Source organism: Podarcis raffonei, chromosome 15 (assembly GCF_027172205.1).
Source record: "Podarcis raffonei isolate rPodRaf1 chromosome 15, rPodRaf1.pri, whole genome shotgun sequence".
Lineage (NCBI taxonomy): Eukaryota > Metazoa > Chordata > Lepidosauria > Squamata > Lacertidae > Podarcis > Podarcis raffonei.
In genome coordinates, this window is record NC_070616.1 from 3,244,499 (window position 1) to 3,269,824 (window position 25,326).

General features: G+C 49.5%; 2 protein-coding genes across 2 annotated transcripts in view; one reads left to right on the forward strand and one right to left on the reverse strand.

Moving 5' to 3' along the window:
* The window catches only part of LHFPL7 (LHFPL tetraspan subfamily member 7), an 82,657-nt gene that overhangs the window by 12,292 nt on the left and 45,039 nt on the right, over positions 1-25,326 (reverse strand). The gene's annotated exons all lie outside the window — the stretch shown is intronic.
* Positions 7,140-10,437, forward strand: LOC128403225 (sodium/potassium-transporting ATPase subunit alpha-2-like). The gene has a single exon (XM_053367926.1). It carries the CDS (start codon positions 7,184-7,186, stop codon positions 10,196-10,198), a length of 3,015 nt encoding a protein of 1,004 aa, XP_053223901.1. The 5' UTR covers positions 7,140-7,183; the 3' UTR covers positions 10,199-10,437.

The following is a 25,326-nucleotide window of genomic DNA, read 5'->3' on the forward strand; positions in this document are numbered from 1 at the left end:
AGGTTATCTCTTAGTATCTTCACCTTCAAACAGCCAGGAACGGATTCTTTTTCCATCACCGAAAGAGAAATATTTACGGCAAGATGCCACAGAAGGCCGGGAGCCTCAACCATTTATTTATTTACACACACACACACACACACAGCAATCTCTGACGGGAACAAAATTTCAATTAATCACCACCTTATCTCTGAAAGAAGAAGTTGATCTCAAGGACAGAGTTATTATTCGCTTTGTTTTATAGAACGCGCCAGTCATGGATCTCCAGGCAGGAAACATTTATCCTTTTTCTTTTTCTTTTTGCCAAAGACTCATTCAAAGGTGAGCTGGGAGATCTTTAATGAAAAAATATTAAATGGGTTCTCAAGCGCACGTTAGTCAGATCAGCAGCAGCAGACGATTGTTCTTTCAAGCTCACATTTCCAAGAAAGATTTTTCTAACAGTCCTTAGCAAGATATTGCCTTCGCATCTGCTTGGCTTATTATTCTGCTGATTTAGGCTTTTGAATGCCTCTAAGCAGATGATAAAAATCCTCTGTTGTTCTTTAAAGAAATCCTTACTGCTCTCGTACATCGTTTGAATGACAAGGAGTCTGTGGTATTTCTAAGAAATAATGGAATCTGGTTAAGAAAATGTTTCCTAATTCAACCGCACCATCATCTAAATTTCTGTGCTTGTTGGCAGCTACATTCTACTCAAGAGAAGACTCAATGAAATTAAGGTGCCTATGACTGTAATGCATGCTAATTTCAAGAGGCCTACTCGAACCCTGTGCTGGCTTGCTATGACTGCCAAGGCTCAATTCAATGGGGTCGTGATTAGTGATGTTAAATTCTTGAGAATATTCTCACCTCACATCACTAGTCATGACGACTTAAAGGTAAAGGAACCCCTGACCATTAGGTCCAGTCGTGACCGACTCTGGGGTTGCGGCGCTCATCTCGCTTTATTGGCCGAGGGAGCCGGCGTACAGCTTCCGGGTCATGTGGCCAGCAGGACTAAGCCGCTTCTGGTGAACTAGAGCAGCGCACGGAAACGCCGTTTACCTTCCCGCCGGAGTGGTACCTATTTATCTACTTGCACTTTGACGTGCTTTCGAACTGCTAGGTTGGCAGGAGCAGGGACTGAGCAATGGGAGTTCACCCTGTTGCGGGGATTCGAACCACCGACCTTCTGATCAGCAAGTCCTAGGCTCTGTGGCTTAACCCACAGCGCCACCTGTGTCTTACAACCCCATAAAACTGCAGTGGGATGCCTCTGAATGACAGAAGCTAGTGAACTGGGGAGAGTTGCTGTCATTCAGGTTCTACTTTGGGGCTTCCCATTGGGACATCTACTTGGCCACTGTGAGGACAGGTTGCTGCACTAGATGTGCCCCCTATGGCCTGATCCAGAAGCAACCTGCAATTCCATTTTCATCTGGGCTTCGACAGTTTCTAACACTGCCCCAAGTTTACAAGCTAGAACACATGTAGAGGAGGGCAGCCAAGATGACAAAGGGTCTGGAAACTAAGCCTTGAGGGAACTGGGTACATTGAGCCTGGAAAAGAGGAGCGTGAGCAGAGACGTATGTTATCTTCCAATATCTAAAGCGCTGTCACATGGAAGATGGAGCAAGCTTGTTTTCTCCTGCTCCAGAAGGCAGGACCTAAACCGAAGGCTTCAAGTTACAAGGAAGGAGATTCCAACTAAACATTAGGAAGAACTTTCTGACAGTAAGAGCTGTTCTACAGTGGAACAGACTCCCTCAGGAGCTGGTGGACTCTCCTTCCTTAGTGGTTTTTAAGCAGAGATTGGATGGCCAACTGTCATAGATGCTTTAGTTGAGATTCCTGCATTGCAGGCGATAAAGCTACATTATTCTAGAGGTCCCTTCAAAATCTCTGATTCTAAGATTCCAAGTCAAGGGAGCTGCGTGAAAGCCTTCATTCAACACCACGGACAGCTCCTGGATTGCCTAGAATAGATAGGAGGAGACTACGGTGCTTAAGCAAACATTTGGAGGCGATTTTCAACTCTCCAAACAAGGGAAGTGAGGGGGAGTTTGTGGGACGCTTGAAAAATGAGGGTTAGCCACTAAAAATAGCATTCCTCAAGCGAGTTCCTGACCCTATTAATTGCCAACCGATTTTCCCTCTCCTTTGGGGAAAACAGATAAACATAAGTTTGTTTTTCTGGGTGGGTTATGCCTTTCATCTCTATGCTGATAGAATCTGTTTCTCCACACCCACCCACCCCTTGAAAGGTTCACCAACTGAACAAGAGAGCTGTGCGACAGGGGTAGGGAACATTTTGTGAGCCCATGGACCCCACTGTATCAGTGGCAACCTTCTGGAGGCTGAATGGCCATTGTTGTTTGTTTTTTTAACTTTTATTTTGCTTTAAACAGGTACATATAAATATAGACAACCAAAATTACAAAGGAAAATTCCTTAATAGTAATGGGGGAAAAACTTTAAAAATTACAAAAAATATCAAAGTACATGACACAGAACATAAGCAACTATGGAAAAGAGAAAAGAAAAGAAAAATAGAAAGAAGAAAAGAAAGAAAAAGAAAAAGAAAAAGGAAGATGAGCCAAAGCAGGAAGATTCATCTATTGTACACTTCCATCAAGCTCACAACAGATCATTATTCTTATCAATTATCTCTATCTGCATTCTAAAGGAATCCCTCATCTTGGTATCAGGGAACATTTCTCTATGCGGCATCATTCTAAACATAGCCAGATCTTTCTTGCTGACCCCTGGACCCCTAAATAATTATTTAAACATTCCCATTCTTCTTTCACCATTTTTTTAGGTTTATCTCTTATTGCAGATGACACCAAACTGGGAGGGGTGGCTAACACCCCAGAGGACAGGATCACACTTCAAAACGACCTTGACAGATTAGAGAACTGGGCCAAAACAAACAAGATGAATTTTAACAGGGAGAAATGTAAAGTATTGCACTTGGGCAAAAAAAATGAGAGGCACAAATACAAGATGGGTGACATCTGGCTTGAGAGCAGTACATGTGAAAAGGATCTAGGAGTCTTGGTTGACCACAAACTAGACATGAGCCAACAGTGTGACGCGGCAGCTAAAAAAGCCAATGCAATTCTGGGCTGCATCAATAGGAGTATAGCATCTAGATCAAGGGAAGTAATAGTGCCACTGTATTCTGCTCTGGTCAGACCTCACCTGGAGTACTGTGTCCAGTTCTGGGCACCACAGTTCAAGAAGGACACTGACAAACTGGAACGTGTCCAGAGGAGGGCAACCAAAATGGTCAAAGGCCTGGAAACGATGCCTTATGAGGAACGGCTAAGGGAGCTGGGCATGTTTAGCCTGGAGAAGAGGAGGTTAAGGGGTGATATGATAGCCATGTTCAAATATATAAAAGGATGTCACATAGAGGAGGGAGAAAGGTTGTTTTCTGCTGCTCCAGAGAAGCGGACACGGAGCAATGGATCCAAACTACAAGAAAGAAGATTCCACCTAAACATTAGGAAGAACTTCCTGACAGTAAGAGCTGTTCGACAGTGGAATTTGCTGCCAAGGAGTGTGGTGGAGTCTCCTTCTTTGGAGGTCTTTAAGCAGAGGCTTGACAACCATATGTCAGGAGTGCTCTGATGGTGTTTCCTGCTTGGCAGGGGGTTGGACTCGATGGCCCTTGTGGTCTCTTCCAACTCTATGATTCTATGATTCTATGATTCTATGCATCTGTCAGCTTTGCGAGCTCCAAGTACTCTGAATGACCATTGTGGGCAGGGCCCAATTTCTACCTTTGCATGCAAAAGATGGCAGTTCACACACACACACACACACACACACACACACACACACACAGCTTCCATCCAGGCAAGCATGGGGCATGTGCCGCCGTTCAATGACACATTTCCATCCAGGAAAAAGCACTCCACTGAGGGTGCAGGATGTGGCCTGAGGAGAACCCAGAGGGCCAGGCAGAGAGATCTGGTGGGCAGCATCTGGAACCTGGGTCTGAGCAGGGCCACTTCTCTTCTGAGCTTGTGAGGGAGCTGTTGGAACAGGCTAAGGGACTTATAACCTCGCTGTCAGCCCGGTCTAATCCTAACTCAAGCTTTGAAGCTCCCTGGGTCACTATGAGCCAGTCCCAGCCTGAACTACCTTGCAGGGCTGTTTTGAGGACGAAACGGCAAAGGGGAGAACCACGTATGATACTTTGAGCTCCCTGGAGGAGAGGTAGGATGTACTGTATTTTTCGCTCTACAGGATGCACCGGACCATAGGAGGGGGAGAACGGGGGGGGGGGGAAATCTCCCCCTCTCTGCTCAGCGCCCCTTCAGCGAAGCAGCAGGAGCAATGGAGCCCCTTCCATTTCTCTTCCCGCTTCACTCAAGGGGCGCTGCGCAGAGAGGGAAAACCGTGCAGCGCCTCTCCAGCAAAGCGAAGCCTGGAGATCAAGAGGGATCGGTGTGCACTGACCCCTCTCGCTCTACAGGCTTCAGGCGGCTATCCGCAAGCCTTCAGAGTGCAGCAGGAACTCCTGCTGCGCTCCGAAGGCTTGCGGATAGCTGCCTGAAGCCCCCAGAGTGCAGTGGGAGTTCCCGCTGCGCTCCGGGGGCTTCAGGCGGCTTCAGCGAAAGCAATGCGAAGCCTCCAGAGCGTGGGGGGAGCTCTCCCTCTGCGCTTCGGAGGCTTCGCGCTGCTATCGCTGAAGCCAAGGAGCCTGCATTTGCTCCATAAGATGCACACACATTTTCCCTTAATTTTGAAGGGGAAAAGGTGCGTCTTATAGAGCGAAAAATACGGTAAATAGAATAAGAACGATGGATAATGCCATTCTCTCCCCCCCCCATTTTTTTTATTGTTTTCACTTATTTATACCAGAAGCAACCATCTATCAAAAGGGTGTGTGTGTGCGTTGAAAACTGATTACTATTTGAGATCCAAAAACAGACCAGATCTTTGGAGCTGTGAACCCTTAAACAGCAACATGCAGGTCCTATTTGCCACCAAATCCTTTTTCAAAACACCCTTCCCAATATAATTTTCTGGCATCATTTCCACTGGAGGTGCTGGGGAGACAGAAGTTTGAAACATTAAAAAGGAGGAAAGTGGTGTTAAAGACAAAAGCTGGAAGAGGTCTTATTTTGTTTTTTTTTTTAAATGAATATTTATTGAATTTTCCAATTTTATATAAACACAAAAAGAAAAAGGAAAAGAAAAATATTAAAAACAATTCGGTTTCAATAACAGTTTTTCATTCACATGTTTCTTTGACTTCCTCATACCTCCCCTTCTTGTTCTCTAGTTCAATTTATTAATTCAGCAAATCCTAATCTCTTAACATTCCTTTTAAAATAAAACCTTATTTTCCATTCAACTTTTTTAAGTTTAATAACATAAACAATTATAATCCCCATTATCTTTATCATAACAGCTAGAGACCACCAAAGTTCAAACCAACATCTTTTCAAAGTTCATTAATTTTATAATATTTCTGTAGATAATCCTTGAATTTCTTCCAATCTTCTTCTGCTGAAGAGGTCTTATTTTGGACAGGAGAGGCGCGTCCCCCTCTGTGGCTTTTCTTCTTCTGTGGTTGCTATGGCACTACGGCACATTTTTTCACACGGCAAGAGAAAGCCCAGCGGCGACCAAACAATAAGCGCTTGGCTCTGCAGGACGGGGTGTCCGTCTCGGCTCTTGACCCGCCTGACACACTCATTCACTGGCCCCAACGTTCGCTGCATCCCAGACAGCCCGGCAGCAGAGGGAAGGAGATGTGGGAGAGGTAACGGTTGCTGCATCGCATATCACAGCGCGAAGGCTGAATTTTAATTGAGCCGGGAAGGGATGCGTGGCCAGGGTGACAGCGAGGTTTATTTAGGGGTCCTGGCGCTGTCAGGGAATGAATGCTTCATTCTTTGGGGGCTGTTTGCTTCAAAGAGGGAAGGAACAAAATAAGGGGGTTTTGTGTGTTTTTTTTAGGGGAAAGACAATCAAAGGGACGACGTGGGAGAGTCTCCCACGCCGAGACGTTGATTTCTGAAGCATAACTGGTTGCTTGTGGGTTCAGTAAAGGTGGCCAAGAATAGAAGCCCAAGAAGCCTGTTACCAAGTCAGACCACTGGATCCACCTTGCTCAATACTGTATACTCTGGCTGGCAGCAGTTCTCTGGATTTCCCCCAGCTGTGCCTAGAGACACGTGGGATTCCACCAGGGACCTTCTGCATGCCAAGCAGGTGTTCTACTGCTGAGCCCCTAAAAATAAAGCTTGTTTTCTCCTGTTCTGGGGGTGGGGGGTAGGAACCAATGGCTCCGAGTTGCAAGAAAGCAGATTCCGAATGAACATCAGGAATAACCTTCTGATAGTAAGAGCCCTTCGACTGTGGAACAGACTCCTCCTTCAGGAGGTGATGAACACTCCTTCTTTGGAGGTTTTTAAACAGAGGTTCTACAATTCTATGATCCCCCATGATTCTATGATTTCAGTCCTCATGGTTTTGAATGAAGGGCTGGTTTAAATAGGAGCTTAGGAAATTGGCTTCTGCCAAGTTAGATCATCGATGTCCATTCAGCTCAGTACTGCCTACACTGGCTGGCAGCAGCTCTCCAGGGTTTCAGACAAGGGGTTTATCCCAGCTGTGCCTGGAGATGCCACTGGGCATTGACACCATTTTTGTGGGCTGCGCCTTATAGCAGCAACAGATGCGGGAGATCCTGGGTTGCTATTAAACAACAGGACCTTCGCTTGTTGCTAGGGCAGTGTGACATCACCATCGACAGGGGTTGGTTCCCAGTTGCTAAGAGCTGGGACTTGCATGATGCAACAATGCCAGGGGAGTGGGTGTGTCCTTGGTCACAAGGGGCGGGGCCACGGCTGCTAGGACACAGAAGCTTTGTTGGTTGGTGGTTAGGGGGCGTGGCCTCGCTTCTCCTTTTCACCCTCTGTTGGAAAGGTGGGTAGGGCTGTTCCTTTAACAGGTGGCCTTTGGGCCAATCCTTCGCCTGCCGTTCACATCCTTTCTCTTGGCTGTGCTAGTGGAGGGGTGGAGCTCCTGGGAGGGGGCACTCCTGGGGAGTCGGGTCCCCTCCTCCCCCCAAGTTGCCCGTTCCTCCTTCCTTCCTTTAACCCCCGCCCCACCAGAGCAGTGCCACAAGAGTGGGAGCTTGAGAGACAAGTGAGAAGAGGAGTGTCTTGCATCCGTCATGGGGAAGCCAAAGGGCAAGAGTCATGAGAAACATACGCTGGACGACCTGAAAAAGGAAGTGGAACTCGAGGACCACAAGTTGACCCTAGAGGAAATCAGCAGAAAGTATGGGGTGGACCTCAGCAAGGGTCTGACCAGCGCCCATGCCACGGAGATCCTTGCTCGGGAGGGGCCAAACAGCTTGACGCCTCCCCCCACCACCCCGGAGTGGGTGAAGTTCTGCCGGCAGCTGTTTGGCGGCTTCTCCATGCTGCTGTGGCTGGGGTCCATTCTCTGCTTCTTGGCCTACGGCATCCAGATCATGATGGAGCCCTATGTCCTCAAGGACAACCTCTACCTGGGAATCGTGCTGACGGCCGTGGTCATTGTGACGGGCTGCTTCTCCTACTACCAGGAGGCCAAGAGCTCCAAGATCATGGACTCCTTCAAGCACATGGTGCCCCAGCAGGCCCTCGTGATCCGCGATGGGGAGAAGATGCAGATCTCCGTCGAGGATGTGGTGAGGGGGGACCTGGTGGAGATCAAAGGCGGAGACCGGATCCCTGCCGATTTGCGAATCATCTCTGCCAGCGGCTGCAAGGTGGACAACTCCTCCCTGACGGGCGAGTCAGAGCCGCAGAGCCGCTCCCCGGACTTCACCAACGACAACCCGCTGGAGACTCGCAACATCTGCTTCTTCTCCACCAACTGCGTGGAAGGCACGGCCCGCGGCATCGTCATCATGACGGGGGACCACACAGTGATGGGCCGCATCGCTTCCCTGGCTTCCGGCCTGGAGGAAGGCCCCACCCCCATCGCCAGGGAAATAGCCCATTTCATCCACATCATCACGGCTGTGGCCGTCTTTCTGGGTGTGAGCTTCTTTGCCCTCTCCATTGTCCTCGGCTACACCTGGCTACATGCCGTCATCTTCCTGATCGGCATCATTGTGGCCAACGTGCCCGAAGGGCTGCTGGCCACAGTCACGGTGTGCCTCACCCTGACTGCCAAGCGCATGGCCCGCAAGAACTGCCTCGTGAAGAACCTGGAGGCCGTGGAGACGCTGGGCTCCACCTCCACCATCTGCTCGGACAAGACGGGCACCCTGACTCAGAACCGCATGACCGTCTCCCACATGTGGATGGACAACCAGATCCACGAAGCGGATACCACCGAGGAGCAGGCTGGGGCCATGTTGAACAAGCGCTCCCCCACATGGGCAGCCCTGGCTCGTATCGCGGGCCTGTGCAACAGAGCGGACTTCAAAGTGGGTCAGGAGGCAGTCCCCATCACCAAGAGGGAGACGACTGGGGATGCTTCCGAGTCCGCGCTCCTGAAATGCATAGAGTTGTCCGCTGGGCCCGTGGCAAAGATGCGGGAGAAGAATCCCAAAGTGGTGGAGATCCCCTTCAACTCCACAAACAAATACCAGCTGTCCATCCACGAAGCTGAAGACAAGCCCAAGGGCCACATCCTGGTGATGAAGGGAGCTCCCGAAAGGATCCTGGACTGCTGCTCCACCATTATGATCCAAGGGAAGGAGGTGAACATGGACAAGAAGATGCAAGCGGAGTTCCAGAAAGCCTACGATGAACTGGGCGGGCTGGGAGAGAGAGTGCTGGGCTTCTGTCACTCCTACCTCCCCGAGCGCCAGTTTCCCAGGAATTTCAAGTTTGATGCAGAGAAGGTCAACTTTCCCATCAAGCAGCTCTGCTTTGTGGGGCTCATCTCCATGATTGACCCGCCCCGAGCCGCTGTGCCAGATGCTGTGGGCAAGTGCCGGAGTGCCGGCATCAAGGTGATCATGGTGACCGGAGACCACCCGATCACGGCCAAGGCCATCGCCAGGGGCGTGGGCATCATCTCCGAGACAAGCGAGACCGTGGAGGACATAGCCGCACGGCTCAACATCCCCGTCAGCGAAGTCAACCCGAGGGATGCAAAAGCCTGCGTCATCCACGGCACCAACCTCAAGGACATGACCTCTGCAGACCTGGACAACATCCTCAGGAACCACGCCGAGATCGTCTTCGCCCGGACCTCCCCGCAGCAGAAGCTGATCATTGTGGAAGGGTGCCAGAGGCAGGGGGCCATCGTGGCCGTGACTGGCGACGGGGTGAACGACTCGCCGGCCTTGAAGAAGGCCGACATTGGCATCGCCATGGGCATCGCCGGCTCCGACGTCTCCAAGCAGGCCGCGGACATGATCCTCCTCGATGACAACTTTGCCTCCATCGTGACGGGTGTGGAGGAAGGCCGCCTGATCTTCGACAATCTGAAGAAGTCAATCGCCTACACCCTGACCAGCAACATCCCCGAGATCTCCCCCTTCCTGCTGTTCATCATCTTCAACATCCCTCTCCCTCTGGGGACCATCACCATCCTGTGCATCGACCTCGGCACGGACATGGTCCCGGCCATCTCCCTGGCCTACGAGGGCCCCGAGAGCGACATCATGAAGAGGAAGCCGCGGAACCCAAAGAAGGACAAGCTGGTGAACCAGCGCCTCATCAGCATGGCGTACGGGCAGATTGGGATGATGCAGGCTCTGGCCGGCTTCTACTCCTACTTTGTGATCATGGCGGAGAACGGCTTCCTCCCTCTCACCTTGCTGGGCCTCCGCCTGGATTGGGACGACAAGACCAAGAACGACCTGGAAGACAGCTACGGGCAGGAGTGGACCTACACGCAGCGCAAGGTGGTGGAATACACCTGCCACACCGCCTTCTTCATCAGCATCGTGGTGGTGCAGTGGGCTGACCTCATCATCTGCAAGACGCGCAAGCTCTCCCTCTTCCAGCAGGGCATGCGCAACAGGGTCCTCATCTTCGGCCTCGTGGAAGAGACCACCTTGGCCGTCTTCCTGTCCTACTGCCCCGGGCTGGATGCGGCCCTGAGGATGTTCCCGCTGCGGGTCACCTGGTGGCTCTGCGCATTGCCCTTCAGTGTGCTGATCTTCGTCTATGACGAGATCCGGAAGTACCTCATCCGTCGGTACCCAGGGGGTTGGGTAGAGAAGGAGACGTACTACTGAACAGGCTGCCCAGGTGGGGTCTCCATGGGGCACGTCTCCCCAAGCACCCTTCATACAACTGCCATTGAGTGACGCGACCCGGACGGCACTGGGTTGGCCAAGCCTACTTTGCTGCTTTTGCAAAGACCTTGCGGGTCTTGTGTTGCTTCCAGGGTGGCAGGGAAGCCAAATTATTTCTTTAAAAAGTGAAGGGTGCATCTTGACCTTTGATCAATAAATGCTTTTGGAAAAATAAACAAGCCAAACATCTCTCTCTCTCTCTCTCTCTACCTCTGCCGTCTTTCCAGTTCTTTCGTTCTTTCTGATTGAGTTCATCAAAATGTTTATGCACACAATGACTGCGAGAACAGTAACCTCCGAAATTTATTACAACCTGACAGCAGGAAAGGTCTACCATGTACAACATTCCATTTCCTCGCTTGAGAACTGACATAAGAAGAGCCCTGCTGGATCATCTCCAGCCACAAGAAATCCAGGATCTAGTCACCAGCAGTGGTAGACTGCCCTAGAACATGGAAGTTCAGCTTTTTAAAACTCACCCATCAACAGACCATGAATTTGACTAGCACCCTCGCTTCAAAAAGGAAAGAGAGCAATCTAAGCCAGAGGCCATCAACTGCAGTGAACTGGCGAAAAGGAAACCTTTCTTTGGGTCAACTCTAAAAACTACTGCCGAAGAATTTCACTGGGCATCGCACACCCCACCCCAAAATTATAGTATAAGGGTTGCCAACTTTTTGGAACCAGCGGGCAAGTTTCAAATGTTGAGAGCGTGCTGCCTCTAACAGCTGAGGAGAGAGCATAGCCACTGTGGCTAGTAAACACTAGTAGCCTCCGTCTCTAAGAATTTGCCCAATCCTCTTTTAAAGCCATCCAAGTTGGTGGCCATCACTGCCTCTTGTGGCAGAGAGTTCCACAGTCTGTGCTGTATGAAAGAAGTCCTTTCTTTCCTCTGTCCCAGGTCTTCCAACATTCAGCTTCATGCTAGAACTCCCCACTGAAGGATGGTTCTCATCCTCCAGCACATTTCACAAAAAACTCTGGCTGGAATTTTGGAAGTCCGGTGGAATTTGCAGAAACAAATCAACAAAACAAATCTAGTTGTCTCCATGTCTGCAGCACAGGCAAAACTAAGGTTCTAAAACAGTTGTTTTGCTGCTAAAGCCCTCCAGTTTGCTGCTAAAACCCTCCACTCTCCCTCCTCCAGACTGGCAATCTGCCTGGAGGAGGGAGAGTGGGGGTGAACAGGCTGCATCTGGGAGACCAGAAGCCCCTGAAATTCATTTCCATCCACAGCAAACAGACACACTCCCTTGGTTTACATTAGATTGGGGTGTAGGCATGTGTAGGCAATGTGGTTTCTCCCCATTACCTCCTGACCTCTGGCCACGCTGATGGGGAGTGGAGTCCAGCACATCTGGAGTGCACTCTGTTGGTTTTCCCTGGTCTAGATTTATTTATCTATGGTGGTAAAAGGAGTTAAACCACAGCTGTAAGCAAAGCAAATGTCTATGAATAAAAAGGGGAGGTATCTCATAGGAGAGGAAATCCCCCAATAATTTCCCCTGGAATCCTCTGCTTTCTAATTGGTTTGATTGCATTAAAAGACCCAACGGATTACTCTGTCTCCATGCACCACCGCCATCCTGTTATCTAAGCTCACAGCTCCATGGCTGCCAGAAAACCGTTTCCCCAGCTTACAGGAAACTGAGGGAGAGGAGTATGATTTTCTGGTTTGTTAGGTGGGGCGGGAGGGCAATCGCTTTCTATTTCAGCACAGTGGAAATTAAATTCTCCCGTGCTGAGTAAAGGCCTGCCTCTCTCTCTCTCCCCCTCCCTGCCCGCTGCCCCTTTTATGAGTGACACAGAAAGCCAATTCACTCAGAGAGAGGCCGAGGTCGCGGAGGGTTCAAAAATCGACCCACATACAGACCTCTGTGTTTTGTGCTGATGTTGGGTAAACGCACGCTGTCGCGGCCTTGCAAAATAAAAGTTACTAGTCCACATGCAGACACAACTCGCCTGCCTCTCCCTACGTTAGTCATCTCTGTCAAATCAAAGAGGGAGGAGGAAAGCACAGGCTATTTTACCCATTAGTACAAAAGCTAGCTACCTATGTCTGATCATCATGGCAAAAGGGAAATCATTCTGCACTGGAACTTCACCCCTTCCCTTCCAGCTGTCTTCGCATGGGGAGACCTGCCTTGAAATTTGAGAACTATTGGTTCAGCATTTTGTCCGTCCCCCCCCCCAAAAAAACCATCCTGTGGATGCCCATGAATGGCCCAAGGAAGGGAAGTTTAAAGGTTGCTAGTAAGCACAATGGCAAGGACCTTGGTAGGAGAGCCAGGTTTAGGTTCAGGACCATGGACAGCACTCCTGCCGCTGAGACCAAGCATCCATGTTGTCTTAGCAAGAGCCTGGAGCCACTAGCTGAGGTTCAGCAGGCGTTGGATAGTCACAAGTCCCCTCCTGACCAGCTAAAGGGACATTGCCTTCCCCTGCAGCTGCTAACTTCTTCAAGATAATGGGGTATCTAGCTGCAGGGACCTCTCCTCAGGGATCTTTTGCGACCCCAAGGGGCCCATTGACCTGCCATCAGAGTCTGAAGGCAGCGATGACTCAGGGTGGAGGGGAAGTGGACTCTGGCGCCCAAAGACCAACACAGGGTGGACCAGGATGTAGATTTATCCCCTCTCAGTGGTACAATTGCTGGTGGACTCTAACTCAGAGGAGTCCTGGTCTGGGACCATAACAGATGCCACACTAATATCATGCATGACTCATTTATTACATATTCACAAAGCCACATCAACCAACATTACAGGACACATCAGCTGGTCGGGGGGGCTCATTGCTGAAACATTCCCCACCATTTTTTTAAAGACTGGCAGGGGGAGACAAAAAGTGGCCTACATCGAGTGTGCACCTTGCTCCAGCGTGAACAGCTCGCTGCCTTTTCAAATTTAATTTAATTTGAATGATAATTAAAACCTCGACAGATGCAAATGGGACCATCTGCATAGCAGCTGAGGTGGAGGGGGAAAGAGGTGGTGGATTTGGGGGAGGGGGCTGTCATTAGTGCACAAGGCAGTCAGGATGGAGCGGGGGGGGGGTGTTGGACTGGATTGCGACAAACTCTAAATGCAATTGCACAGAAATGAAGCCTCGCCATGGGAAGGTAGCGATCACTGATAAAACAGTGGTTTCTAGCTAGAGGAATGAGCCTTCCATAAAAGGAAGAGATCAAAAACTTCCACTTTCAAAACAACCACTGTTCCCTGTTTCGTCTGGACTCAGGGAACTGTGGTTTTCTCTAGCTGTAATGAGTTAAAACAAACCCAGATCAGATTCTTTTCTTATCAGGTAATTCCGGGGACTGCCTCTCCTGGTATGTCCCACGGAGGACCTTACGGTCTTCAAACAAAAACATCTTGGAGGTTCTGGGCCACAGGGAGGTTAGGCTGGCCTCAACCAGAGCCAGGGCTTTTTCGGCTGTGGCCCCGATCTTGTGGAACGCTCTGTCACAAGAGACTAGGGCCCTGCGGGACTTGACATCTTTCCACAGGGCCTGCAAGACAGAGCTGTTCCACCAAGCCTTTGGCCAAGACACAGTCTGACCCCCTCCTTTGGAAATCTTCACAGAACTCTAGCCCAATGGTTGCCATTAATTTGATTTTGAATTGATTTTAAAATGAATTGATTTTAGAATGCTGTGTTACTTTTATTGTTGTTAGCCGCTCAGAGCCCAGCTTTGGCTGGGGAGGGCGAGATCTAAATAAATTATTATTATTATTATTATTATTATTATTATTAGGGTTGTGCAACTTGTTCTCTGTTGCCGCAGAGGGGTGCTAGAGAGAGAGAGGAATGGGGACAGAAAGAGAAAGCCAAAATAGGAAGAGAGGGAGGACAAATGTGTGGCCCCACCCGCTCCTGACTGGAGCCCCCCCCCTGCTACGCCAAAGAAAATGCACCCACTCCTGATTGCAGAGCTTGTAGTGAACTTGCAAACAACGATCAGAACTGCAGCAAAACAGCTACGTAATTCTTTGAAATTTTTTGTAGTTAAACCAGAATCCAGGAGGAATTTGAGACAGAGAAGACAAACAGAGCCCTTAAAAAAGAATGTAATTGGGAGGGAGGGAATACTGCTTCCTTACTTCAGCCTTACTCTGGGCCCCATTCTGCTATGACTCACATTTCCGGGACTCCAACCCCACAGGTGCTCAGAATCACCCAGCAATTGCAACTTGGGAAAAGTTGGTCACCATGGGTACAAAAGTATAAGGTAACCAACAGGGATGAGGAACTCAGAGCCAGGGGCCAAATGCCGTCCTCTCTAGCTGGTACACTCCACAAGCCACACCCTTTCTCCCCAGGCCACACCCCTCGCTGGTCCTGCTTTGCATCTTCCTTGAGTGTTTTTGCCTGGCTGGAAATAATAATAATAATAATTTTTTTTTATATCCTGCCCTCCCCAGCCGAAGCCAGGCTCAGGGCAGCTAACAACAATAAAACAGTACAAAAGTACAGCATAAACAACACTCTAAAATCATTCATTATAAAATTAATTAATTCAAGCCACTGGCAACCATTGGGCCAGAGCTCCGCGAAGATTGCCGAGGGAGGGAGTCAGGCTGTGCCCTGGCCAAAGGCCTAGTGGAACAGCTCTGTCTTGCAGGCCCTGCGGAAAGATGTCAAGTCCCGCAGGGCCCTAGTCTCTTGTGACAGAGCGTTCCACCAGATCGGAGCCACAGCCGAAAAAGCCCTGGCTCTGGTTGAGGCCAGCCTAACTTCTCTGTGGCCTGGGACCTTCAAGATGTTTTTATTTGAAGACCGTAAGTTTCTCTGTGGGGCATACCAGGAGAGGCGGTCCCGTAGGTACGAGGGTCCTAGGCCGTATAGGGCTTTAAAGGTTAAAACCAGCACCTTAAACCTGATCCTGTACTCCACCGGGAGCCAGTGCAGCTGGTATAGCACTGGGTGAATGTGATCTCGCAGCGAAGACCCCGTAAGGAGTCTCGCTGCAGCATTCTGCACCCGCTGGAGTTTCTGGGTCAGTCTCAAGGGCAGCCCCACGTAGAGCGAGTTACAATAATCCAGTCTGGAGGTGACCGTCGCGTGGATCACAGTGGCGAGGTCAGGGCGAGAGAGGTAAGGAGCCAACTGCTTAGCTTGGCGGAGATGGAAAAATGCCGCCTTTGTTATAGCTGTAATCTGCGCCTCCATGGAAAGGGAGGTGTCGAAGATTACACCCAAACTCTTAACGGACAGTGCTGGCACTAATTGCGCCCCCGCAAGAGATGGGAGTTGCCCCCCCCCCAAAATCCCATATCGTCCCGTCCCAGCCACAGGACCTCTGTCTTTGAAGGATTTAGCTTCAACCGGCTCCCACATAACCATCCAGCCACAGCTTCCAAACATCTGGTCAGTGTGTCTGGGGCCAAGTCAGGATGGCCATCCATCAACAGATAGAGTTGGGTGTCATCGGCATACTGATGGCAACCCAGCCCAAAACTCCGAACAAGCTGGGCGAGGGGGCGCATAAAGATGTTGAAAAGCATTGGGGAGAGTATCGCACCCTGAGGTACTCCACACACCAAGGAGTGGCACGATGACAATTCCCCCCCAAGCCAATTCCCCCCTCTGTCCCCGACCAGAGAGAAACAAGCGCAGCCATTGAAGGTCTGTGCCCTGGATCCCCACGTCGGCAAGGCGGTGGTCCAGAAGTTCGTGATCGACCATGTCGAAAGCTGCTGACAGATCTAGAAGAATCAGCAGCCCCGACCGGCCTCGATCCAGCTGTCTACGAAGATCATCTGTTAGGGCAACCAGAACCGTCTTGGTCCCATGACCAGCGCGGAAGCCGGACTGGAATGGATCCAGAGACGATGTTTCATCCAGAAACCCACCAAGCTGTTCAGCAACCACTCTCTCAATCACCTTACCCAGGAACGGAAGATTCGAAACCGGGCGGTAATTGGATAGATCTAAAGGATCTAATGATGTTTTCTTTAAGAGCGGGCGCACCACTGCCTCCTTCAGTTTCCCTGGGAATGTTCCCATGCCAAGGGACAAATTGATGATATCACCCAGGGGGGCCCGCACCTCGTCTGGACACGCTCTAATCAGCCAAGACGGGCACGGGTCGAGAGGACAGGTGGTGGGCTTTCCAGCTCGGAGGAGTCTGTCCACATCGGCTGGGGATATCTGGTCGAAGTGGTCCAATACTGGACCCAAGGACAGTCGAGGGGCCTCCAGTTCCTTTATTGTATCCAAATTGGCAGGGAGGTAATGGCGGAGCAACAGGACCTTCTCCGCAAAAAAGCTCGCAAATGCCTCACAGCTGTGTGTCAAATTGTTATTTAAATTTGGCTGTCCCTCAAGGGACGTTAAAGACCTGATTATACTAAATAATTGCGCTGGGCGAGAGCTAGCAGATGCAATGGGGGCCGAGAAGTAAGACTTCTTAGCAGCCTTCACCGCCATCTCGTAGGTTTTCATAAAAGCCCTATAAGATGTTCTTGAGGCTCCGTCACGGGCACCCCGCCATACTCGCTCTAGCCGTCTGAGGTCCCGCTTCATTTTCCGGAGCTCCTTGGTAAACCAGGGAGCCCGGTTTCTGCGGGGTCGCAGAGGGCGCTTAGGTGCGATCTCATCGATGGCTGCCAGGAGCTGGATATTCCAGCCCTCAACAAGCTCAGTCAATGAGTCAATGAGTCGCCAGGGGGAGAAAGGTCCCGCAAGGCTTGGCGGAATCTATCAGGGTCTATCAGCCTCTGCGGGCGAGCCCAAATCGGCTCGCCACCTAAGCAGGGTGGGGGTCGAAAGTCAATCCTGGCTGTTGAAATGGAATACACAGGATGAAACGGTTAAATCAGCTATGATTAAATGGGCACAGGATATCGGACATGACATTATGTTTGCTGACTGGGAACAGTTATGGACCACCGGAATGAAGTTTACGGCATGTAATGCCCTAAGAGAGAATATTATGAAAATGATTTATAGGTGGTACATGACCCCAGTCAAGCTTGCAAAAATCTACCATTTGCCCAATAATAAATGTTGGAAATGTAATGAAACTGAAGGTACTTTCTATCACCTTTGGTGGACGTGCCCAAGGATTAAGGTCTTCTGGGAAATGATTTATAATGAAATTAAGAAGGTGCTTAAGTGTACCTTTCATAAGAAACCAGAGGCTTTTCTCCTGGGCATGGTGGGCCAATTGGTGTCAAAGAAAGATAGGACGTTTTTTATGTACGCTACAACAGCAGCAAGAGTTTTATTAGCAAAGTATTGGAAGACACAAGAACTACCCACGCTGGAAGAGTGGCAGACGAAGGTGATTGACTATATGGGACTGGCGGAGATGACGGGCAGAATCCGGGACCAAGGGAAAGAGACGGTGGAAGAAGATTGGAAGAAATTTAAATTTTATCTTAAAAATTGTTGTAAAATTAGTGAGTGTTAAAATGTCATGGGTAAAGCATAGCAGATTTGCAGCGATAAATGATTGGATAAGAGGAAAGAAAAGGGTTAAAAAAAGGGATTTATAAGTAATTTAGATCAGGGGTTGCTGAAAAAGTTTAAAACAGGGATGCAGAAAAGGGAGGCATGGGGAAGTCGTTGAAATTGGGTATAAGAAAAAAAGATTATGAAATTATACATGTTTATATGTTTGTTTGTTTGTGTATTGTTGTTTGTAATGTCTTATAATATATGTTGAAAAACTAATAAAAAATTTATAAAAAAAAAAAGAAAGTCAATCCTGGCTTTCAGAGCGTAGTGATCAGACCATGGCAGCTTCATCAAAGGAGACATGATCACATCTATACCTACGCCAAAGATCAAATCCAGCGTGTGGCCTGCTTGATGTGTCCTTGCACTCAGAGAATGCCTTTTGCTTGTCTCAATGGAGGATGGAGGAGGTGTGTGTGTATGTGTGTGTGTAGGCTAGGGGAAATTTGCATTTGTTGCCCTGCCCACTTTTGCCTCTGGCTCCACCCACCCACAACAAGTGGACCCCGGAAAGTTGCCCAGAAGGGAAGCTGGCCCTCAGGCTGAAAAAGCCCCCCACTCCTGCTGTACGGAAACACTTTGCACGTGCTCAGAAGCTAACTACGTCTCTCTCACACAAACGCGCACTCCACTGTTTGTTGCTCACCAACCCTCGGTCGGGAAGCCGGACTTTGGTGGGGAAAGTGCTATGATTAATATAGATCGAGTTTGAGCCATTAAGCATTATTCCTTTGCCTCGAGCCCTGGAGTCAAATTGATTACCGAGTTACTTTTTTAAAGTAATATGATAGAGTGGTCTGCGGCGAGTTTTGAAAGAAGGCCAGAAGACCCATTTCGCAAATAACGCGTCCTTGCTGAGGGATTGCTTGATTGCTTGGCCCCAGGAGGGGGGAGGGGAGGTGAAAGTGGGGAGGGGGGAATTTCTGACTCGGATCGCTTAGGAGAGGCTACGATGCACCGTCAGATTTCAGCCTTTGCACACAGGTTGAAGAAGCAAAAGGCAAAAGCGAAGACATCCCAAGGGTCTATATTTAGTTTTCTTCATCTGGAACCTGAGGGGTGGAGTAACAGATTGGCGCCTGCGAGCGTCCTCACTCCCGACCGCTTCATCTGTGTGCCTCTTGTTTTGAGGGATGCAGGCGGGCGAGGAGGGGCTGGGGGGGGGGAGTGCCCGCGCTCTCTCTAAGCGGCATCTTAACATGCGTGCAATTAGAAACAAGTGGCAAGAAGACAAGAGCGCCGCAGGCTGCGGCGTCTTCTGTAGCGACTCTCCCAAAGTGGCTGCTTTTCATCGCCCAATTTTGGCGCTGACAGGTGGCTGGGTTTGCTTTCTTCTCTTGTTAAGAAGGCTCAGAGCGGGGAGGGGAAACCTGCCAAATGGCCATGATCCAAGGAGGGGCTTTGGGGGAAAACATGAGGAGAGCCTAGCTGCTGGATCAGGCCTAGGGGGGCCCATCTGGTTCAACATCCTGTCCTTGCATTGGCCAACCAGAGGTCCCCAATGGGAAGCCCACAAGCAACTTTCTCCAAATGCAGTTTCTTCCCAGCATCTCGGATGCAGATGCATTAACGCCTCCCGGCAGCCAAGGTAGAATATTGCCATCAGATTTTATATCACATGTCTAGTACACCTTTAGGCGCCAGGCAAAAACGTCTCTCTTCAACCAGACCTCTGGCTGATTAACATCAGATACCCTTTTAAATGTGTTGTGAGATGAAGGATTATTGGTTTGTTTTGTTCTTATTTTCATTATGTATTTTGTGTTTTCTTTATTGTATTTTTATGTTGTGAACAGCCCTGAGATCTACAGATGAGAGGCATTATATAAATTGAAATATAATAATAATAATAATAATAATAATAATAATAATAATAATAATAATAATAGTAGTAGTAGTAGAAGAAGAAGAAGAAGAAGACAGGCTCCAAGTACAGCAAACCTGGTGTATGAACACACACAAGCATATACAATCAATCCTGCACAATGAGATATAATACAAAATAGAAGAAAAGTGAGTTTGCGCAGGGGTTAAACACCAATTTTAGGGGAGCTAAATAAACTGGAAATCACAGCAGACTAATGACTATTTCATCCAAAAGAACCACAGAATTCTTATTTTTTAAAAAAGAAAGAAAGAAACAGAAAGCACACGAAAACAGCTAATATAAAAAGGCGGCCACACTAGTGAAAGCCTTCTGAATAAAAAACAACAACAAGACAATTCATGTTCTTTCTATATAAATTGGGCAACGGACTATTTTTTATAAAGCAAAACTTTGCCATGACCTGCCGGGGCAGACGTATTAATAAAGCGATTCTGTTGCACAGGTTAGTTAACTGGGAGCTTTGCAAAATCACTGACGTGCCACGTTAATTAAACTCGGTTGCTCGCCAAAAACAGACGCTTTAAACAATACCCCAAAGCTTGTGTACACATATTTTCCTGGGATGGGCCCTCTGGATGTTCCCATCATCCCTGACCATTGACAGTGCTTGGTTGCGTGGTTGATGGGAGTTGGAGCCCAAAAATGTTCAGAGAGCCACAGGTTCCCCCGTCTCTGATCTACAAAGAGACATCTGGTTGGCCACTGTGAGAACAGGATGTTGGACTAGATGGGCCATTGGCCTGATCCAGCAGAGATCTGCTTAAGTTTTTATGTCCTGGGGGTGGGGCGTGTCGCTTGTTCAGTCAACATCCCAGCTTGCCCTCAGCCAACCAAGTCACCTGCTTGTCCTTTCACCCTTCCCTCCGATCAGATTTAATTAGGCATGAAAAAATACAGTGGTACCTCTGGCGGCAAACGGGATTCGTTCCAGAGGCCCGTTCGCAACATTTTTGTTGTTGTTTGTTGTTTAGTCGTTTAGTCGTGTCCGACTCTTCGTGACCCCCTGGACCAGAGAACGCCAGGCACTCCTGTCTTCCACTGCCTCCCGCAGTTTGGTCAGACTCATGTTGGCCACTTTGAGAACACTGTCCCACCATCTCGTCCTCTGTCGACCCCTTCTCCTTGTGCCCTCCATCTTTCCCAACACCAGGGTCTTTTCCAGGGAGTCTTCTCTTCTCACGAGGTGGCCAAAGTCTTGGAGCCTCAGCTTCAGGATCTGTCCTTCCAGTGAGCACTCAGGGCTGATTTCCTTCAGAATGGTTTGATCTTCTTGCAGTCCAATGGACTCTCAAGAGTCTCCTCCAGCACCGTAATTCAAAAGCATCAATTCTTTGGCGATCAGCCTTCTTTATGGTCCAGCTCTCACTTCCATACATCACTACAGTGAAAACCATGGCTTTAACTATACGGACCTTCTTTATGGCCTAGGTTTGTCATTGTTCGCAACATTAAAAGAGCGCAACCCACAGCGGCGCGTCTGCGCACGAGCAAGTTGCAATTTGCAGCTTCTGTGCATACGCATGACATCATTTTGCGCTTCTGCGCATGCGGTGAAACCCAGAAGTAATCAATTTCCGGTACTTCCAGGTTGCCACGGGACGTAACCTGAAAGAATGTAACATGAAGCGGACGTAACGTGAGGTATGACTGTATGGCAGAAACGGTAACCCGAGTTCAAGTTCTGCTTCTGCCAAGGAGAGCCAAGATAGCCAGAACTCTGGCTGCCTTCTTTTTCTCTTTCCTCAAAGCCCTCGGATGTTGCCTTCAAGGTCAAGACAGAGTCCGCCTCAGCCCACCAGCTCCTGTGTGCTGTTCCCCATCCCCTCCTGAGCTGCTCTGAACCGTGGCTGCTTAGCAGCAATTAACTACAATCTGTTCTTTCTGCTTGCTGTCTTGGAATTTTTTAAAAAAATATATAGAAAATTAATCCATCCAAGGATATCTCTGCTTTCCTCTCCCACCCTGAGAAACACCCTCGCCTGTCAAAAGTGAAGGAGACCATTTTGCCTGCATGCGCTTAGGAAAACCGTGCACATCTTCAACCTCATCGAAATTTTCCTCCCGCCCGGATGAAAGCTGTCAATACATCAAAGACGCATCTTCACCTATAAGCTTGTAATTATCAAAGCAACATGCCGGGAGGATCAAATGAGCCCGCGTGGGTTTTCGGCGCTGCTTTCCCAAGCCCTCTTGCACCAATTAAAGAACACGCCCAAGGTCTGATCTTCTAAGGGCACCATTGCCAATTTGCAAACCTAAAATAAAAAAGGGAGCCCAGGGTGAGCGCGGAGACCTACCAAGCAGGGTGAACAAGGTCATGTGCCAGGAGGCAGGTGGGGCAAAGTTTCTCCCTGCCCCAGAGCGGTTAATGAATGCTGGAATTTGTGACTCCATGGTCCTGGTCCTGCAGCACTTGGAAGGCCAATGTTTTGGAGTACGATAGCCAAAGCGGTTGCTGTACAGAATCCAAGGCAGCATTGGGCTCAACTACTTCGGACTGCAGGTGGGAGAGCCATTGGGGGGGTATTCTCCCTGGAAACAGAAATTAGTGTGCTGTGGAGTCAGCTAGGTAAGCTCATTTCCTCTCCTGATGCACTAAGCCATGGGTAGGCAAACTAAGGCCCGGTGGCCAGATCCGGTCCAATCGCCTTCTAAATCCAGCCCATGGACAGTCCAGGAATCAGCGTGTTTTTACATGAATAGAATGTGTGCTTTTATTTAAAATGCATCTCTGGGTTATTTGTGGGGCATAGGAATTCATTCTTTTTTCTTCTTCAGAATATAGTCCAGGCCCCCCCACAAGGTCTGAGGGACAGTGGACCAGCCCCCTGCTGAAAAAGTTTGCTGACCCCTGCACTAAGCTTTCTGCTTGCAGAGGTGACTTGTCATTCAAAAGGAACCCCAACCCCCCCAAAACCACTGGCAACCTGAAGGGATGTGTTCCCCCTTACCATCTTGTTTTTGTGCACATTCGGGCCAAGCTGGACCCAGATATACAGAAGTGAGAGAAACACAGAGTGTCAGAGAGTGACAAGGCATGGTGCTGGACAATCTTAAAAATTACCCAAATTACACCTCAGCTTGAGATAGAAAAGTAGCTGCATTAATTAACTAAACCACAGAGCCTAGGACTTGCCGTTCAGAAGGTCAACGGTTCAAATCCCCACGATGGGGTGAGCTCCCGTTGCTCGGTCCCTGCTCCTGCCAACCTAGCCATTTGAAAGCACGTCAAAGTGCAAGTAGATAAATAGGTACCACTCCAGCAGGAAGGTAAACGGTGTTTCCGTGCACTGCTCTGGTTCGCCAGAAGCGGCTTAGTCATGCTGGCCACATGACCCGGAAGCTGTCTGCGGACAAACACCGGCTCCCTCAGCCTATAGAGCAAGATGAGCGTGCAACCCCAGAGTTGTCCGCGACTGGACTTAATGGTCAGGGCATAGCTGTCAACTTTCAGATTTGAAAATAAGGGATCAGCAGCCTCGAAAATAAGGGATCAGCAGCCTCACCTATCCTGGGGACAGTCTACCGGATATCTAACAATCTGGAACAGCAGTGGGAAGCAGCGGGAAACGGAGCTGGAATAAGGGAATTTCCCGCAAAAAAAGGGAAGGTTGACAGCTATGGGGCAGGGGTCCGTTTACCTTTACCTAGATTATTATTATTGCTTATATGCTGCCCATCTGAATGGGTTGCCCCAGCCACTCTGGGCTGCTTCCAACAAAATGTTAAAACACACCAAAAGCCCCTCAGACATTAAAAAAAACCTCCCTGAACAGCGACCGTGGCAATCCAGGATTTCAGGCAGGGAGTCTTTTCCCCAGCCCTTTCACCCAGATCGGACCTGGGACTTTCTGCATGCAAAGCAGATGTTCTGCCACTGGGCTACATCCCTTCCCAAATGCCGAAAGGGCATCAAGTTGCACTGGCAGTGAAGTAGAATGGCATCGGGGGTCTCTGAATTCGGTCAACTGCCATCTGTCTCTTTGATCAGTTCAAGCCTTTCACTCAATCACCAAAGGGGACAGATAATTAAAGGCAGGGAGGTGTTTAAACACCTCCCCACAGGAGGCGAAGAAACAGAGATCATAGAAGCGAAGCAAAACTCCCCGTTCAAAAGACTGACAGGCGGCTCAGATCTTGCGGAGACAAATTTGACAAAAGGCTCTCCCTTCCTGCAAGCGCCAAGATCCAAGGACCCTTTCTTCCTTACTCCCGAAGGAGAGTCAAAACGGCCCCAGAGCGTCTGCACAAATCTGCTTGCGTGGAGGCGGATGTCTCTTGTGCACGTGCTCAGCCAAAAAATGAGAGGACCGCACACTACAGCAACTTGCAGGGAATTTCTTTCAATGGCCCCTGCGGAGGAAGAGGTTCCCCAGTGGGCCACAAACCCAACGGGGAAAGAAAGAGGGGAACGAGGTGGCACTTTTCACATGCAGAGATTCCCCTCAGAGGCAGAGAACTGGGTCAAAATTTCCATCCCAATTATCACAGCCTCCCAAGTGACAAAATCTTCTCTCGCTCTGTTCCCATATTTTCTTTGGGGTGGGGCAAGGTTCACCTGGTTCCAGCTAGATGGGGATTTTAAAAGTTCGTAACTTAACTCAGCTCGTCCTTTGGTGTTAGAACAATAAAGGTAAAGGTACCCCTGACCGCAAGGTCCAGTTGCGGACGACTCTGGGGTTGCGTGCTTATCTCGCTCTATAGGCCGAGGGAGCCGCCGTTTGTCCGCAGACAGCTTCCGGGTCATGTGGCCAGCCTGACTAAGCCACTTCTGGCGAACCAGAGCAGCGCATGGAAACACTGTTTACCTTCCCGCTGGAGTGGTACCTATTTATCTACTTGCACTTTGACGTGCTTTCGAACTGCTAGGTGGGCAGGAGCAGGGACCAAGCAACGGGAGCTCACCCCGTCACGGGGATTCGAACCGCTGACTTTCTGATTGGCAAGTCCTAGGCTCTGTGGTTTGGACCACAGCACCACCCACATCCCTGTTAGAACAATAGCAGGCCCACAATTCTGCAGGCGCCTGGAGAAAATGTGTTTTATTATCAGCTGTAGTTTGTTCCAAGCATTGCAACCATACTGCCAGAATATATATTAATGTGGATCATGCCAGACCAGGTTGTTGGGCTGATCAAAGACAGCTGATCTCTAGAAACCACCCACCATCTCTGGATTGTCAGACATGCTGGCTGGGGCTGATGGGAGCTGAGAGCGCAACAATATCTGCAGGGCACCACGCAGGCCTCCCCTGCTAACCCACCTTAGCCCATGGCACTCCATGCTCTGGTAACGTCCAGGCTGGACTACTGCAATGAGCTCTCTATGGGGCTGCCCTTGAACACACCTCAGAAACTTAGGAACCTAGGAACCCTACTGGGCAAAAGTGGCATTTACATTTGTTGCACATGTTGACCTCCAGAGGGTCACCCAGAAGGGAGCGCAGCCCTAAGAGTTAATCCGGATGCAGAGTCTGAAATCCACAAACACAGGGCCTAATCCACCAGGGACTGCCTTGGCGAATGCTTTGCAGAAACAAAGAGTGTGATGAGGTCTGGAGAAAAGAAGCCTCGTCAGCATCGCCATCCAATATAATCTGTCGAATTAATGTGCCTTTGCTCTCTCTCGCGCTCCCTCCGCTGCCATTGCTCCCCAATGCCCTGTGCTAACATCACCCCCCCCCCCGCTCTCCAAGCAGCTGGGAGCCTTTATTAAG

What these genes read in the sequence shown, in the direction of transcription:
- LOC128403225 (XM_053367926.1), top strand. Translation starts at nt 7,184, where the DNA reads ATGGGGAAGCCAAAGGGCAAGAGTCATGAGAAACATACGCTGGACGAC.